Genomic DNA, 19,843 nt, shown 5'->3' with positions numbered 1-19,843 from the left:
GCAATGTGCTCAGTTACACTTTAGTGTTTTGTTCTGTGTTTGCAATGTGCTCAGTTACACTTTAGTGTTTAGTTTTGTGTTTGCAATGTGCTTAATTACACTTTAGTGTTTAGTTCTGTGTTTGCAATGTGCTCAATATCACTTTAGTGTTTAGTTCTGTGTTTGCAATGTGCTCAATTACACTTTAGTGTTTAGTTCTGTGTTTGCAATGGGCTCAGTTACACTTTAATGTTTAGTTCTGTGTTTGCAGTGTGCTCAGTTACACTTTAGTGTTTAGTTCTGTGTTTGCAATGTGCTCAATTACACTTTAGTGTTTAGTTCTGTGTTTGCAATGTGCTCAATATCACTTTAGTGTTTAGTTCTGTGTTTGCAATGTGCTCAATTACACTTTAGTGTTTAGTTCTGTGTTTGCAATGGGCTCAGTTACACTTTAATGTTTAGTTCTGTGTTTGCAGTGTGCTCAGTTACACTTTAGTGTTTAGTTCTGTGTTTGCAATGTGCTCAATTACACTTTAGTGTTTAGTTCTGTGTTTGCAATGTGCTCAATATCACTTTAGTGTTTAGTTCTGTGTTCACAATGTGCTCAGTTACACTTTAGTGTTTAGTTCTGTGTTTGCAATGTGCTCAGTTACACTTTAGTGTTTAGTTCTGTGTTTGTAATGTGCTCAGTTACACTTTAGTGTTTAGTTCTGTGTTTGCAATGTGCTCAGTTACACTTTAGTGTTTAGTTCTGTGTTTGCAATGTGCTCAGGTACACTTTAGAATTTAGTTCTGTGTTTGTAATGTTCTCAATTATACTTTAGTGTTTAGTTCTGTGTTTGCAATGTGCTCAGGTACACTTTAGTATTTAGTTCTGTGTTTGCAATGTGCTCAGTTACACTTTAGTATTTAGTTCTGTGTTTGTAATGTTCTCAATTATACTTTAGTGTTTAGTTCTGTGTTTGCAATGTGCTCAATTACACTTTAGTGTTTAGTTCTGTGTTTGCAATGGGCTCAGTTACACTTTAATGTTTAGTTCTGTGTTTGCAATGTGCTCAGGTACACTTTAGTATTTAGTTCTGTGTTTGTAATGTTCTCAATTATACTTTAGTGTTTAGTTCTGTGTTTGCAAGTTACACTTTAGTGTTTAGTTCTGTGTTTGCAATGTGCTCAGTTACACTTTAGTGTTTAGTTCTGTGTTTGCAATGTGCTCAGGTACACATTAGTGTTTAGTTCTGTGTTTGCAATGTGCTCAGTTACACTTTAGTGTTTAGTTCTGTGTTTTCTCGATTAAAAATAAAATTGATCATTTCTCTTTCCCACAGCTCTCTGGATCTACTTGCTGGATTTGAAGTGTCCAGTAACCGTTATGACCATATATCCAGACTGATATATAGCAGTTCTGGTGTCTGGATTGCAATACGTGGAACATCTCTCCTACAACTCTGGTGTCCAATGACTCTTATTTGTTTGCTGGTGTTTGATATCTCCAGTAATGCTACTACTATTATGAATAAGGTAATTTCAAATAAATCATCATTCATTCATTCATCCTTTCATTCATTCATTTCATTCATTCATCCTTTCATTTGTTCATTCATTCATTCATTCATTCATTCATCCATCCATCCATCCTTTCATCCTTTTATTCATTCATCATTCATTCATTCATTCATTCATCCTTTCATTCATTCATTCATTCATGTATTCATCCTTTCATTCATTCATTCATTCATTCATCCTTTCATTCATTCATTCATTCATTCATCCTTTTATTCATTCATTCATTCATTCATTCATACATCCTTTCATTCATTCATTCATTCATTCATCTTTTCATTCATTCATTCATCCATCCATTCATCCTTTCATTCATTCATTCATCATTTCATTCATTCATTCATCCTTTCATTCATTCATTCATTCATCCTTTCATTCATTCATTCATTCATTCATTCATGTATTCATCCTTTCATTCATTCATTCATTCTTTTATTCATTCATTCATTCATACATCCTTTCATTCATTCATTCATTCATCCTTTCATTCATTCATTCATCCTTTCATTCATTCATTCATCCTTTCATTCATTCATTCATCTTTTCATTCATTCATTCATCCTTTCATTCATTCATTCATCTTTTCATTCATTCATTCATTCATTCATCCATCCATTCATCCTTTCATTCATTCATTTCATTCATTCATTCATTTCATTCATTCATTTCATTTATTCATTCATTCATTCATTCATTCATCCATCCTTTCATTCATTTATTCATTCATTCATTCATTCATTCATCCATCCTTTCATTCATTCATTCATTCATTCATTCATTCATCCTTTCATTCATTGATTCATCCTTTCATTCATTCTTTCATTCATTCACAGTGAGGCTGTCCCTTCCCACATATGTCTTTTCTTACTTCAAAGGATTACCTTAATATCAGCTGAAGTCTAAATCCAATAAGTGCCCTAATTAATTTGAGACCCTATTAATCTCCTTATCCGTTTTGCAGATTGTTGATAACATAAATACATCAGAATCATATACTATGTTCACAAGCAAAAAATTTTCAGCTTGCTTTGTATCTCAATAGACCTTTTTTGTACATTGAGAGATCTCATATTATGCATGAAAACGAATGTCAAAACAGGACAAACAAAGGTCATAGCGTTGTAGTGATGTCCAACATCGCGTTGTATTTGACAAACGCAAAAATATTTGTGAAGTATGGGTATCACAACACAATATTCTGTTCTCAAAAATCAGCCTTTTGACTTTGAGCTATAAAAAATGGAAATTCAAGTTCAAAATCAAGTCTTTCGATTTTTGTGGCAGATGATCACGCAATGCATGATATCTCGCAGTGAACGGAAAATAACCTATAGCATACAGGTTTGCTGTTCCTTATATAAACAATAACAATTTATCATCACCACTAAATAATTTGACCAATTTTCTGAAAAATATATATTTATTTAGGGTTTTATGGATCCATTGGTAAAATTTTTACTAAGTTTGGTAGTAACTCCATTAGCATATCTTTTTTCACACCTTTGTAAATTCTGAAATTACCACTATATAAGAATTTTTCAGCTATTTTGCAGCGCTCTCAAAGTTATTTAAATACTTATTTTTAGTCCTCCTTCAGACACACTCGAAAGCGGGGACTTATGTTTTGACCTTTGTGCTTCTGTGCAGGCATGTGTGCATTTGTGCATCCAGACCTGTATCTTAGACATGCACGGACCAATCACAGTCAAACTTCACACATACATCATACATGATATTATACATATGCACATCAATTTGTTTCACGATCTGATTCAAGATGGCCAAATGGAGGTCATTTTTGTGCTAAAAAATCATCAAAATCAAGCATTTCTCGACTGTTTACAGATGGATTTTGTTCAAACTTGGTATATACATTGGACATTATAGGACCTTAATGCACATCATTTTGTTTTTCAGATAAGATTCAAAATGGCCGACTGGCATCCATTTTGTTTTAAAGAATGTTGTTCTAGTGTCATAATTCTGACTTGCTTTGACTGATTATGTTCAACTTTTAAATATTCATGATACATCATGTCATAGAAAGACAGATATATTGGTTTGTGGATCCTATTAAAATTGGCCGAATGGTGGTCATTTTTGTGTTAAAAATCATCAAATATCAAGCATTTATAGATGGATTTTGTTCAAACTTGGTACATATATTAGAGGTTTTCTGATGCACGTCATTTTATTTTTCAGATCAGATTCAAAATGGCTGACTGGCGGCCATTTTTTTTTAATAAATGGGCTTCTAGAGACATATCTCTGACATGCTTTGACTGATTGAGTTCAAAGATAGATACATGTATTCAAAATGGCTGATTTTGTTTTAATTAAAGCTGTTCTGGCGCAATATCTCTCAATATGGACAAGTCCTCATTTGGTGATCAGATACAAATGTCAATCATTTTAATGTTAAACAATCATCATAATCATATTCATGACATGGTTATATTCCAACTATATTACTATAAACAAACCTATATATCTTAAATTCGATAACTAACGAGGACTGTGCCATGCATGGCTTGTTCTCTTTGTACACATTTTGGCTGGTAGCCTATTGTATGTGAATGAAATTTAGGAAATTTCAAATAGATATTGAAAAAAGTATTGCCAAGTCATATTTGGCATTTTTGTAGATTACATCACAATATTGAATTGCTTGCATCAAGAAATCAAATCAATGATCCATTGGATATTAGGGATGGAATATCAAAATGCCACATTGACTGTATCACAATATTGAATTGCTTGCATCAAGAAATCAAATCAATAATCCATTGGATATTAGGGATGGAATATCAAAATGCCACATTGACTGTATCACAATATTGAATTGCTTGCATCAAGAAATCAAATCAATAATCCATTGGATATTAGGGATGGAATATCAAAATGCCACATTGACTGTATCACATGAAACAGATATGTTACAAAGGATACATAATTTTAATCTCATCATACAAGGCTGTATTGGTAACAAAAGTAACAAATGTAGGGCAGGGCACAATAAAATTTCCCTTCACATGCCTGAAATAACCTTTTTCAAGCATATAACTAAATCGTAGGTCAAAATTGACCTCTGGTGCCAATATATTGTCAGTTGTGTCAGACATATTGTTGCCCTCTCTGTTAGAACGTCAGAGACGACAATTACACATTTGAAGTTAATGTCAACTTTCCTAACCAAGATGCATTTTTATTGGCAATCGTGATCATGCAATAACCAATCAAATCAACTGTGTTATTTATGAGAAATAATACTATTTTTCATTGACCAATCAAATCAACTGTATCATTCATGAGGGATAATACTATCATGCATTGACCAATCAAATCAACTGTGTTATTTATGAGGTATAATACTATTATGCATTGATCAATCAAATCAACTGTGTTATTTATGAGGGATAATACTATCATGCATTGACCAATCAAATCAACTGTCTCATTTATGAGGGATAATACTATTTTTCATTGACCAATCAAATCAACTGTATCATTCATGAGGGATAATACTATCATGCATTGACCTATCAAATCAACTGTGTTATTTATGAGGTATAATACTATCATGCATTGATCAATCAAATCAACTGTGTTATTTATGAGGGATAATACTATCATGCATTGACCAATCAAATCAACTGTTATTTATGAGGGATAATACTATTATGCATTGACCAATCAAATCAACTGTTATTTATGAGGGATAATACTATCATGCAATAACCAATCAAATCAACCGTGTTATTTATGAGGGATAATACTATTTTTCATTGACCAATCAAATCAACTGTATCATTCATGAGGGATAATACTATCATGCATTGACCAATCAAATCAACTGTGTTATTTATGAGGTATAATACTATCATGCATTGACCAATCAAATCAACTGTGTTATTTATGAGGTATAATACTATCATGCATTGACCAATCAAATCAACTGTGTTATTTATGAGGGATAATACTATCATGCATTGACCAATCAAATCAACTGTCTCATTCATGAGGGATAATACTATCATGCATTGACTAATCAAATCAACTGTTATTTATGAGGGATAATACTGTCATGCCATGACCAATCAAATCAACTGTGTTATTTATGAGGGATAATACTATCATGCATTGACCAATCAAATCAACTGTCTCATTCATGAGGGATAATCAAATGATTTCTGTTTTATACCAGAATGATGACAGCTACTTCAATATCTCAAGAGTGACATCATTACTTTGTCACAGCCATGAATTGTGGGTAGGTACTGGTGATGGAAACCTTTGTATGTACAAGATACAAGAAAAAGAGTCGCGTGGTTCTCAAAGCTTCAGGTTTTCCTGGTCAGCTGACGATGTCTTCGTTAACCAACCAAGCAAACTGACTACAAAATGTAAAAGTTTGGCCTACCTGAACTTTACGCCAGCACCAATGTCTCTTTTGCCAGAGCAGAGCCGAATTAGAATTCCCAAACTTCCCCGGAGTTGCAGTTTCAACGGGGAGCTTCCAACAGATAGCCATAGAAAAGATAATCGCAGACGCAACATGTTTCGCAAGTTTTCTGCCGATAACGAGGATGATGATATGATCTTGGAGGAGAAACATGCCAAACCAGCATCAGAGAATGATGAACCAACTGAGCTTGTCGATAATGATGCACAGTCTGACGAACCACTAGTGTTAGACAATACAGATAACGTGATCGCTGATTATTTTGCTGCCGAAAGAGACCCACGCTCTACAAGAGAGCAGTTCAGTACATCTTCCCTCGCTGAACCAGTGACTTTGGAGCCAATATTTAAATGGAAGCAGTCAGACAATGCTGTTAGATGTCTTTCCTTGACAAGGTAATAGAGAAGTTTTGGATTCTCTGGTTGCTAAGCATCTATTTACCCAGGAGGATGATAGGTGATAATATTGTTCTAGGTAGATATTTTTCTGTACAAACTTGTACCCAACATAGTTGTATTTTTGGTATCCTACCCCATTAACATATTCAAATGTGGTTTCTACCCATTGGCATACTCAAATGTTGGTTCTACTCATTAACATATTCGAATGTGGTTTCTATTCATTAGCATATATTCAAATGAGGGTTCTACTCATTAGCATATATACAATTGTTCATTCTACTCATTAGCATATTCAAATGAGGGTTCTACTCATTAGCATATATTCAAATGAGGGTTCTACTCATTAGCATATATACAAATGAGGATTCTACTCATTAGCATATATACAATTGTTCATTCTACTCATTAGCATATTCAAATGAGGGTTCTACTCATTAGCATATATACAAATGTTGGTTCTACTCATTAGCATATATTCAAATGTGGTTTCTACTCATTAGCATATATTCAAATGTGGTTTCTACTCATTAGTACATATTCAAATGAGGGTTCTACTCATTAGCATATTCACAAATGTGGTTTCTACTCGTTAGCATATATTCAAATGTGGTTTCTACTCATTAGCATTTTCAAATGTGGTTTCTACTCATTAGCATATATTCAAATGAGGGTTCTACTCGTTAGAATATATTGAAATGAGGGTTCTACTCATTAGCATATTCACAAATGTGGTTTCTACTCATTAGCATATATTCAAATGAGGGTTCTACTCATCAGCATATATACAAATGTTGGTTCTACTCATTAGCATTTTCAAATGTGGTTTCTACTCATTAGCATATATTCAAATGAGGGTTCTACTCATTAGTACATATTCAAATGAGGGTTCTACTCATTAGCATATTCACAAATGTGGTTTCTACTCATTAGCATATATTCAAATGAGGGTTCTACTCATCAGCATATATACAAATGTTGGTTCTACTCATTAGCATATATTCAAATGAGGGTTCTACTCATCAGCATATTCAAATGTGGTTTCTACTCATTAGCATATTCAAATGTGGTTTCTACACATTAGCATGTATACAAATGAGGGTTCTACTCATTAGCATATTCAACTGAGGGTTCTACTCATTAACATGTATACAAATGAGGGTTCTACTCATTAGCATATTCAACTGAGGGTTCTACTCATTAACATATTCAAAGGTGGTTTCTGAGCATTAGCATACATTCAAATGTGGTTTCTACTCATTAGCATATTCAAATGTGGTTTCCGGGCATTAGTATATATTCAAATGTGTTTCTACTCATTAGCATATTCAAATGTGGCTTATACTCATTAGTATTTATTCAAATATGGGTTCTACTCATTAGCATATACAAATGTGGTTCCTATTCATTAGCATATATCCAATTGTTGGTTCTACTCATTAGCATATTCAAATGGGGTTTCTAAACCATTAGCATATTTAAATGTGGTTTCTATGCATCAGCATACATTCAAATGTGGGTTCTACTGAGCATATACTCTTATGTGGTTCCTACTCATTAGCATATTCAAATGTGGTTATTTGCATATTCTAACATACTCCAATGCAATTTTTTTTACACTAGCATATTAAAATATTCAAATGACCGTCTACATCAATCAATGACCGTCTACATCAAGTTTTCCCATGTATTTTTTCTAACATTACAGAACTGACAATGCAGAACCTGTGATTATCAGTTGTGCTGGTTGCTATGGAGACAATGGGGATATTATTCAATGGAAGTATGACAAGGAAAGGGTGAGAATGCTTTATTATTCAATATTAGATAATAGTGTAATGGTGTGTTTTCATCTGAGTATCCAAAGCCGATAAATTTTTGTTTTTGTTTTTACATATACAGAAGAGCATACATGATACTCATTTTTACTTAATTTTGTTTCTGTTTTTGTCAGTACTATTTGTTTAAAAAATATACTAAATAAAACAGTATTAGCTTACAAAGCATAGCAAAAAAGCATTTGTGGGGTTCTGCATCACATGGTATTTTTGCTAAATTACATCATAATTATCCGCCATTTTGTTATCCAAGTGAATATCACCTTTAGAATGGAATATAAAAATGTAAAAAACACTACAAATGCTTCATATTTTGCTTTGTGAAATAAAGTTCCATCAAATAAAGGAGAAAGCAAAAAAAAATTGGGGTTACCTGAACATGTCACCATGGAAACAATGACTTTGGTGGCCATTTTGAATTAGAATAAGGGAATGTTTGCGGCCATTTTGGAATGGGAAAATGGCAAAATGTATGCAATTTCAGATCATATTTAAAAAACTGTTTCAGGTACCTCAAGTATTTTCTTTAGAATTTAAAATTGACAAAAATCTTTTATCAAAATTTCAAGAAAACTTCAGTCTCAAAAGTTTATTTTACATGGCCACTCACAAATTGTCATAGAACAGTATGATATATGAACAGATGCTTCATTTTTTTTCAGGCTCGCTGGTACAACATTGGTATCTGAATACTACAGAAAATATTCTGGGTTGTTTGCTTCAGACCTTTTTGCACAAATCATGTTGAAATAATCTAACTTAAAACAAAAAATTATAGAGAGAATATAGTCTCATGGTTGGAAATAATCTTACAGTGCTTGGGTTAACTTTTTCACCACCAGTCTCCTCTTTTCATCACAAATTAACAAAGTAGTCTTGTTTATAGTCTTCACTTTCTATCAGAAGATTGGAACAAATATAGCCAAATTTTTTTTAGTAAAAACTAAAAATTGACTCAAATTTCATTTGTTGGCTCCAAAATTAGAGTTCATTTCAAGAAATATTGAAGAATATAAGAAAAAACTGCAGACAAATTTAGGTGAGAAAGTCTGGTGGTGAAAAGGTTAATGGTGAGCCAGAGTGTAAAAACAAAATGTGTATTTTCCGGTCAAATTACCTTTTATTGTCTCAGTAAATTTGCTGTACGATATTTTTAATTATTTTATCAGACATTAACAAGACATGTAAATTTCTTTCAGAATTATGATTCAAAAAGTTAATATGTATTTTTTGCAGTTAGGTAAAGAAATATTTCATTTTATTTTATTGATCTATGGACAAGTTTTTTAAATATTGCATTTTTGTTTCCAAATTTGGTGAAATAATTTAGTGCAATACAACATTTTAATGTTGAAAAATCTTGCTCAAATTCAATATTTGGAAATTGTTTACTTTGCATGAAAGAAGATTTGTTTTTGTCTCCCATTCATTGTAGAAAATATTATTAAATACTTTAAAATATATTATTAACAAATTATTAAATACTAGATTATTCTGATTCTGGGTAAATCAATGGCACCTGGATTATTCAGATTCAGGGTAATTCAATGGCACCTAAATTATATTCAGATTCTGGGTAAATCAATGGATTCTGGGTAAATCAATGGCACCTGGATTATTCAGATTATGGGTAATACAATGGCACCTAAATTATATTCAGATTCTGGGTAATTCAATGGCACATGGATTATTCAGATTCCAGGTAAATCAATAGCACCTGGATTATTCAGATTCTGGGTAAATCAATGGCGCATGGATTATTCAGATTCTGGGTAATTCAATGGCACATGGATTATTCAGATTCTGGGTAATTCAATGGCACATGGATTATTCAGATTCCAGGTAATTCAATAGCACCTGGATTATTCAGATTCCGGGTAAATCAATGGCACATGGATTATTCAGATTCTGGGTAATTCAATGGCACATGGATTATTCAGATTCTGGGTAATTCAATGGCACATGGATTATTCAGTCTCTTTGTAAGTAACAATTAATTATAAATTGAAGTTGGATATAATGAGGACACAATTTGCGTCTCACAAGTCCCAATTTATGGGTGGTGATCATTGCACTATGTATGATACCGGAATACTAAAATGGTTGAGGTTATCGACCATGTCAATGATGATAAAGTACATGCACTAAAAAATTAATTAAGAAATATTCCTTTCACAGACTAGTATTTCTAGAAATGTACGTTTACAATGTGATTTCATAATCTGTCATGAGAACTTCATTGTATGTCACCATAGTAGCCTGCCCTTATCTTTCTATCCACCTTTGGTTGAATCTCACCTGTAATATGACATGTATGCCCCATTGTACTTTATACATCACATGCTATTGTCAAGGGTATGGTGCCGTCATATAATTTGCGATGACAATTCAAGTGTTGATAAATATGCGATTTCTTCTCTCAAGTTGGGTACGTTTCTGTTTCACTCAAAATTTGAAAAAAAAAGTGGGGTTTTTATTTGTGGATGAGTTAGTCATTTTGGCGACTCTTCAGTTTCTTTTTTCAAAACAGCAACAGATGTATCACATTGAAGTTGTTTTCCAATGCTTAACAGCGATGTTGGTGTTTCTGTTCTTTTAATGTTGTAAATGCTTTAAATCCAGTTTAATTTCAGGCATATGAAATATGGGTAATTGAAGAACAGTAACTACGAGGGGTGATCAATAAGTTCTCGCCCTTCCTCATAAAACGTTACAGAAAGAAGATTTTTCTTACACTATTTTTCAACATAGTCCCCTCTAAGTTCAATGCAATTTGTCCATCGATGTTCCAATTTTCCTATTCCCTGCTGGATGACGTCATCATCAGTCTTAAAACCATGACCACGCAAGTGGGACTTAGAATATGGTTACAGTACTTTGTTTTGATGCTCACAGATTTATTTAAAAAAAAACTATTATGACCTTTATTTTGGTTCTGAAATACTGCCTGAAGACATATGCATGTATGAGGGCACTGTTCACTGTTGCTACTTTCATTAAGTGGCTTTCGTCCACTGATGTCGCACCTTCGGATTGATTAGAAACGTGTGAATACTTACACTATGACTATACGTTTCACTGCAACTGCCTACAACACAACATCTAAAAACTCTCTCTCAAAAAAAAGAAAATAGACAAAAAAAGAAAGAAAAAAACGTAGACTGAAAAATGTATATCGTTTAGAAGTATACTGAATGACCAGTGTTATTACAGCTCAGGGGTATGACTTCCTCTCACATTTTGGCATTTGGTGGCGCACTTTCGGGGAGAGTCGGAAATCCGGAAACAGTCGACCGTTTCAGGATAGGTGGGCGTGGCTACAACACGAGAAATATCCCAAATTTACTTGGATACGAGTAATCATTTTCAGCAAAAAAATCAATACCTGCCATTTCAGTGGGACACAGATCTAAAATGGGAAGCGTATGGGTGGGCATTGCACAGGCACTTTCAATTTTGCTATTTTCGTTGATGGATAAGTAAATTCCGCTAAATTAAAACTATGTGAACATATAAAATAACAATAAACTCATTCCTTCACAAATTTGTGAAATTAAAGCACAATTACCGTAATATGCTCAAAACATCAAAATCGTGAAATTAAATGTCAGTGAAAATAAATGGTTTTACAGTACTGGGTTTTAATTTCGCTATTTTTGCTGAGTACGCTAAATTAAATTCATATGAACTTGTACAATTGCATGAACTTATTGTTTTATTGGAAAATAACTCTGAAAGTGTACTCCAATAATCCAAATAGTGACTTAAAATCTCAGTGCAAAATTAATTTATTAACAGTATTAAAGGGCGGTGATCGTCGAGCCGAGCTGCGTCGCGTCGCGTCCTGTTCGATATGGGACTCATAGCGACCTACACAACGCGTGTAAAATACATTGTTTGTTTACATAAAATTCGAACACGCGCCACACGACGACCACCGCCCTTTAACAATACTGTAGGAACTCTGAAGGCGCTGTATATTATTTCATGTGACAATTGTACAGTCATTCATTTTGTGTGTAATCATGCAATAAGTCTCGCAAACAATATTGCATTGTTCCACCTTAAGGTATCATGTGTATATCTGGTGTTTGGTAAATAAAAACTTTGGTGCCGTTGCCATTGTTTAAATGCGTATCTTGCAAAAAAACTGTCAAAACAATCAGAGCATCAACGCTTTTTGCTGTTGAATTTCAAACAAAAGTATGCCCTCTATGGAAACAAATTACAGTTGTACTTTACATTTCTTGTCATTTCCAACTGAAATCAGTAAATACAAATTTATGTTTCTATTGTTATGAATATCACGAACAAAAATTATCAAAACCATTTTTTTGGCCCTTTCTCCAATGTAAATGTCAGTATTGGGTATATTTTGTTTGTCTTTTAACAATAACTGGAAAAGAAGTGGTACCCCTAAGTGTTTTGTAATAATGGCCTGTACACCTAGGTGCTTGGTAATAATTGCTGGTACCCCTAGGTGCTTTGTAATAGTTGGTGGTACCCCTAGGTGATTCGTAAAAATGGCTAGTGCCCCTAGGTTCTTAGTAATAATGGCTTATCTCATCTGACACATGGCTATTTATTGATCATAAAATATCAATAATTTATTCCAGATAATAAATACAAGTTGTCAACCCCATGTTATCAGTGTCTGTGTTTATTATTTTTTTTTACGACATGCAATCTGGACTTTGATACGATATTCAAAATATAGAAATGTATGATCAATGTGAATAAGTTTCATCGTATACAAACTTAAATATGTGCAAGATTATTATCCTATTGAGTCTGTATTTCTATATTTACATAATTAATGAGGTCTTCACCAAAGTGGTTTGTATTTATGTGTGCCTGTTTTCATCTTAGGGCATTAAAATGTTTGCATAATAATGAGCTTGCATGTTTTTTCTGAAAGGTCTTGTATTTCAGTTCTGGCATAATGAGTGAGGTCACGTGTTTAACCTAAACTGTCCCCCATTTTAACCTTTTCGGCTCGTATTTCAAGTTCTTGCATAACTAATGAGATCAGACATCCTGTACTTCAATGTTTGCATAATTAATGAGGTCACATATTTTCACTTAAGGGGTCCATATTTCTATATGTGCGTAATTATTGAAGTCTTGCATCTTCACAAAAGGGCTCTGTCATGCATAATTATCATTAAGTCACGTGTTTGTTTTTACCTAAAGGATCCATATTTCAATTTTTTCGTAAACAATGAGCTTGTGCGTTTAATCTCGGGGCTTATAATTCCATTCGGACATAATTAATGAGATCACATGTTTTGACCTAAGGGGTTCCATATTTAAATTTAAATTAATGAAGCCATATGTTCTCATCTAAGGGTTTCCTATTTCTATATGCGTAATTATTGAATTCGCACATCTTCACCAAAAGAGCATTTCAACGTGCGCATAATAAATTAGGTCATATGTTTTTATAGCCGGTGGGTCATCACCTGCGCACACGCGGGAATTGAGTCCCAAGCGACAACTCAACACACGCTAAAAACGCAAAGGCTCATGGGTAGATGTTTGTAAACAATAACACACTATGGCCATCTGACGCATGCCCAGGTGACGACTTCCCCGCTATAACTAAGGAATCCATATTTTTGCATAAATAGTAAGGTCCCACGTTTTCACATATTAAAAAAAGTACGTTTCTCGTCACATATTTGGCACCGACTAGAAACAAACAAATGTATCTAGTATCCGAGTACACCCCCCCCCCGATTCATATCACAGTTGTTCTTTACCTGTAACTGTAATAATACATTATTAAGTGTTGGGGTTTAAGGAATCTTGGGGTTTAGGGAATCTTTTGAATTAATAATATATCGTTTTAGTCAGGTAATGAGCAACTATGATGCAAAATGTTATTCAATGTATGGTGTTGGTGCTTGAGGAAAGCGGGCGGCAGTCGTCGTGTCGCGTTCTGTTCGATATGGGACTCATAGCGACGTATTCAACGTGTGTAAAATACATTGTTTATTTACATGAAATTCGAACACGCCCTGCGTGTCGACCACTCCGCTTTAAATTTACGTTATTTGTGCTAGATGTGTTTTCGTCTTGATTTTGAGTCTCTGTCCCTCGCGTATAGTTGGTGTTCCTGTTATAGTGCTCTCATCGGCATTCGCAGTAACGCAGTGGCTAGAGACTGAGACAGGATCTAGTTTTGAATGTATTTTTAATTTCAACCTTCCTTCATTGAACCCATCGTCGTACTAGTATGATACTACTGATATTACAAAAATCATTCGATTCGGGACAGTATTATAGCGCCCGCTATTGGCCAGCTGTGGTCATTTTAGAAATGGGTGTGAGGTCACTTGGGATGACCGCCGTACCTACCACCTATTGAAACGTCCCACGTTAATGGCCAGGTCGAGGTCGAACGTTTAAGTAGTAGTTGTTTTTAACACAGGTTCCCGTTTGTGAATAACAAGCGGCACGGTGCATATTTACCTGTGCTGAAGTTTTATTCGAAGTTCGAATCGAACGCTGCCAGTGTACACATATTTAATACGACGTCTATCGTCATCGCTAGGTCTCCGCCAAGTTTAGCAACACTAGGTCTCGTCATAAGGTACGTAGTATTAATCGGGACGGGGGTTGTTTTAAGTTCAAGAATGAACACGCCTTAATTTGATTGCTCAAAACGAACTACTTTTTCTAGCACTTTTCTGGTTGGCATTCTAAGTTCGAACGGTGGAGTTCCACTGCATTGGGTTTTACTTTCTGGGATGTTATACTTCTAGTCTTAAAATTTAATAAATACTGTCTAATAATTATTATCAATCATTTGCTTTCGCCTCGGATGACGTTCAACTTGTAAATAGTTAAAATACCTGTAGAGGGAGAGTTGCTTAGACTCATCCAGTTTGAGTATTTTATGTTGTCGTGGGAAAGAGATCGATCTATCCAGCGGCATGTGACTGAAGATAAAAGAAAATCTATTTTTGTTTCTGTTTACCGACCCATGCTATTAAAGGGAGCACCTTGCTTTATGTGCCAGGAATATCAAAGAAAAGGTCACACGGCGTAATCATGAAGTGAAACGACCGAAATTGGAGCTACATACAGTCTCTTGTTTGTTTTTGGTGTGTTTTTTTCAATAAAATTAACAAACCACGCACGAATAAACTCAAATAAAGTGGCTTCTGAAAACACTTTAGTGAGTGCATTATATGCTGACCAATAAGCCATTTACATGTTATATACCAAATGTCATTAAAAAAATGATTAATTAGATAGCATTACAGTTTTCGGTTTAATGTTTAACTGACGACCAAATCATTTCATAATTAATAACCACTATGGCAACATGTGGACAAGAGAAAAAATAATATTAATTTCAACACGAATCATATTACGGTTACATCACAATGAAGTCCTTTGTTACATACAAGTTAGTTAGATGCTTCTCGTCATCGCGTGCCTCGGTTGAGGGGGGCGTGGGCAAGGTGGGTAGCTGGTACAGTTTTACGGGAAATAAAAAGGGCTTTTTACAATTTACAGTGAAAATTAAATTTTGCAGTGAATTGTGTTTTCTGGTCGTTTTACAGTTTCGAAAATGTAATTTCCCTGAATTATTCTTTACGACTTTTTTTATTTGGTGGATGTAAATTCTTGTACGTACCGAGAAAAATGACACATTTTTACAGTGTACGAAAAAAATATTTGATTGATTACGTTGTACGTCTAGCCTGTGATTACAGAATTACGGAATTTATTTTTTCAATTTACGTTGTACGAACAAAACAATGTTGCAATTACTATTAATTTATCACAATGAAGTCCTTTGTTACATACAAGTTAGTTAGATGCTTCTCGTCATCGCGTGCCTCGGTTGAGGGGGGCGTGGGCAAGGTGGGTAGCTGGTACAGTTTTACGGGAAATAATAAAATACATACAATTTGCAATTACGTTGAACGAAAATAACCCTTGCCCCCCCCCCCTCTCTCTCTCGGTTGAAACCTGCGTCTCATACTCTTTTTGTTATTTCGCGTACTGGTGAAGTGCGCCACAAACTGTAGAATGGGGAAATGTCTGTTAACCGGCGTTTCGAAAGATGTTATGCCTATCCAAACCAACCTTTAAAATGTACATTTTATAGCATTTATTTATTTAATACATGTTAAACTTTGAACATATATTGTGTTGTTATGATATTAGAATTATCTTAATTAAACAAATAAAACCGCCTACAATTTTGTCGGTAAAAATCATGACTCTTAGTTGAGTTCAATAGGAATGAGAACAGAGAAGAGGCCCAAAAGCGCCATAGTCCCACGTAGTGCACTCAAATAATGTATTTTATATGCTATGAAACCCATCTCGAACACGACTTTAATTTTTTGAACGTTCGTCTTCTGTTATTTTACTAATCATTTTTCTGATTATTTTCAGTCGTCGTCATGTCGACCCATGACAGCGAACTCATCCAGCAACTGTTACAATGTCCCGTATGTAACGGACCGTTCCATCGTCCAATAATACTGCCGTGCTTCCATCTTTCGTGCCAACGATGTACACCTACCTCTGCCAAAACACTGACGTGTTACGTGTGTAATAAAACATTCAAGAACACGCCACAGCAGCCGCCAACAGCACATTTCATCGACCATCTCGTGAAAAAAGGCGCGAAATCCCTCGTGAGAAAAATATATCGTCTGTGCCAAGGATGTGCCGAGGGCGCTGCTTCGCACCACTGTTCGGACTGTGCCATATTTTTGTGTCAACGTTGTAACAAGTCACACAGTAAATCGCTCGATACGAAAAATCACCAGCTTTGTTCAGTGGAGGACTATAGAAGAGAGAGTAGGAGTCTGATTGTATGTCCGTCGCATTCAGACGAGGAAGTCGTTTTTATGTGCAAACAATGTGAAATTCCCGTATGTACAGAATGCGTGGAAAGTACATCTCTTCACGGAGACCACGAGTATACGGAACTGTGCACTGGAATGGACGCATTTGTCGACACAAATAAAAAAATAATTCAGGAAGCTAAAACGAAAGTGACAGAATTGAATATAAATTTGGAGGTTATGAAAAACTTGAAACTAGAGTTGGAAACAAATAAAGATTCGACCGCACAGGAGATAATGAATCAGTTGGACACTTACCTCAAAGCTATGTGGGAAGCGGGCCAGCAATTGGTGGAGGCCTCAAATTTGAACTTCGACCGCAGTATCTCTAGTTTGTCGTCTGCAATAAACTATGGAACGGAAATTCGGGAAAAATTGGACGAAATGTCGTCTTTAAGTGACGATTTATACCAGAGTGGCGACAGCTCGTCCCGTTTTTTCCTTGCACGACAGTGCATTGGCCGATTGAAGAATTTGTTGAAAACTTCGGATGTCAGAATCCCAGCAGACGACATGATCAGTGCAAAGTTCGTTGCAAATGATGAGTCTCTCAGAAACGTTTCAGGGGAACTAATTGGGTCAGTTAACACTGTTGAAATTCGGTTTCCTGAAAATTTTGACAGTTTGGTAGTTGAAGTTCCCATTGAAACCACCACGGCACATGAAATCGCGGTGTCCCCAGTTACTGATTTGGGAAGTGCAGAAACACGTACGGAATGTGCCCAGAAGACTGTAAAGTCAGTTGCGCCACTCACAGAAATACAAATAGAGCACGAAAATGATATTGCAGTGACTTCTGGTGAGCATATTTCTCCAGCTTCGTCATTGTCCATAAAAACGAAAGAACATGTCTCCAGCGTCGCTGCTATGGCAGGTGACTGTGAAATTACTACAGACACTGGGGGAGCCATTCAACCAGACGCCCGACAAGAACCGGAGCCAATTGAAAACCCGGAGTCAGTTGTAAGTGAAAAGGTTAAGAGAGAAGTTAAGAGACAAGTCGGCGTTCAAGTTGAAGGAATTCGACGTGTAGAACACGTACAGACTGGGCGACTCGGAAGCAACGGTACGAAAAAGCTAAGTACGCACGCAAAATTGACAAAAACGACACGAGAGACGCATGAGCAGGCAGAAGATTTCAACTTTTATGTTCCAAGCGCCAGAGATCGGAATAGCATGGTTCAACAGAGCGTGCGAGAGGAGATGGACCTTGGCGCAAGCAGCGGAGTGGAATTTCAAGAACCTCATGGTATCGCCATAGCAACAAACGGATACGTTGCCATAGCAGACACGGGCCGATGTGAGGTTAAACTTTTCAACAGGAAAAACAATCTTGTTCGAAGTTTCAAGATTAAACGAAATATATTTTCTTCGAGCAAATGTTGCCCGTTTGATGTGTCGTTCATCGGGGTTGATAAGTTGGTTGTTACTGACAGTGAAAATGATGCTGTATACATCTGTAATCTTCATGGCAAAATATCGAAACAAATCAACGACGAAAAATTAAAGAAACCGAGAGGAGTTGTAGTTGACGCGCAAGGGAGAATTCTGGTGGTTGATGGAGGAAACCGTCTCTTGAGAGCTTACAACAGCATTACAGGTGACGAAATTCCAGAGTTCGGCTTGAACGCACGCGCAGATACAGATGGTGCTTATTTGCAAGAGCCCTGGTTTATATCCGTAGATGGCGCTAACAACGTTTACGTAACAGACAGCAGCACTTCGGGTATTCAAATCTACGACCAAAACGGACATTTTATCCGCCGCGCTTACGTAAAACGAAGCGTGTACTCCGAAGAAAATATCAGCCCCAGAGGAATTTTTGTTGATAAGCAGGGGAATATCTGCATCACGCGATACGACTCGGGTCGGGTTTATGTATTCAATTCAGACAGGCGGTATCTTTTTGAATTTGGTGAAAGTTGGCAGAATTATTATTCGTTAGTCGTTAATACGGAGGGTTCATGGTCGGCTTATATTACCGATAAGGCTGGCAGCTCTGTGTATGTATTTCAGAATGCTGACGAAAAAAGTTAACTGGCTACAGTACTACAGCGAATTTCATGATGGTGTGAATTTGTTTTATGGACATTTATAAAATATTTTCCGCAGAAGATCTTTCATTCAAATAAATTCCAAACAAGATGTCCATTACCCATGAGTCTTTGAGGGTTTCTTTCAGTCATATGGCCGATTTACGGCCATGTATCCTGAACACGTGGCGATTGGTCTAGTGGTTTTCAACCATCATTTTAATTTTATAAAACATTTATAAACATTGATTAACACACTCCCTTCGCCATTTTTAAAAATATTTATGAATTTCCCATTCAAACTGAAAGGAGAGGTTTCTACTGACCAATTGAATAACATTGGATCATTGTGACAATTACGTCATAAAGTACAGCGCTTATTGATTGGCCGATCGGATTCAACTGCCATTAGAATTTTTAAATATTTATAAAAATGAAGAGAACGGGTTTGTTGTGTAGATAGTAAACTACTACGATGGAGGAATAATATCCAATCATACGTAAACAAGGCCATTCTTCGCAGCGAACAGTGTGGGTTTCTGTATCACATGACATTTTGTCCGACTATGTCATCAAATCTGTGACATATACCTACGTTTGCCCACAACCAGTTGAAAATGCAATGCGGATAACTTTCCCGACGTCTGAACTTAAATATTGGACCCACGCACAAGAAAAAAACACCAAACTTGAGCGA

General features: G+C 35.5%; 2 protein-coding genes across 2 annotated transcripts in view; both read left to right on the top strand.

Annotated features, from left to right (window-relative positions):
* The window catches only part of LOC102801528 (uncharacterized), a 54,316-nt gene extending 41,437 nt beyond the window's left edge, over nt 1-12,879 (top strand). The window contains exons 25-28 of the mRNA XM_085492232.1: nt 1,305-1,497; nt 5,744-6,396; nt 8,108-8,198; nt 8,900-12,879. Coding sequence (XP_085348358.1) covers nt 1,305-1,497; nt 5,744-6,396; nt 8,108-8,198; nt 8,900-8,926 — 964 coding nt within the window. The 3' untranslated portion in view covers nt 8,927-12,879. The remainder of the gene's footprint in view (nt 1-1,304; nt 1,498-5,743; nt 6,397-8,107; nt 8,199-8,899) is intronic.
* A 1,786-nt stretch (nt 12,880-14,665) lies between these two features.
* LOC146732803 (uncharacterized) lies at nt 14,666-19,267 on the top strand. The gene is made up of 2 exons (XM_085492230.1): nt 14,666-14,832; nt 16,656-19,267. The coding sequence occupies exon 2, from the start codon at nt 16,664-16,666 to the stop codon at nt 19,148-19,150; it is 2,487 nt and encodes an 828-aa protein (XP_085348356.1). The 5' UTR covers nt 14,666-14,832; nt 16,656-16,663; the 3' UTR covers nt 19,151-19,267.
* Nucleotides 19,268-19,843: the final 576 nt, after the last annotated feature.

This window comes from Saccoglossus kowalevskii, chromosome 17, assembly GCF_978046115.1.
Source record: "Saccoglossus kowalevskii chromosome 17, keSacKowa6.1, whole genome shotgun sequence".
Taxonomy (NCBI): domain Eukaryota; kingdom Metazoa; phylum Hemichordata; class Enteropneusta; family Harrimaniidae; genus Saccoglossus; species Saccoglossus kowalevskii.
Note: the sequence above shows the minus strand (reverse complement) of the source record. Positions and strands in the feature narration are given on the sequence as shown.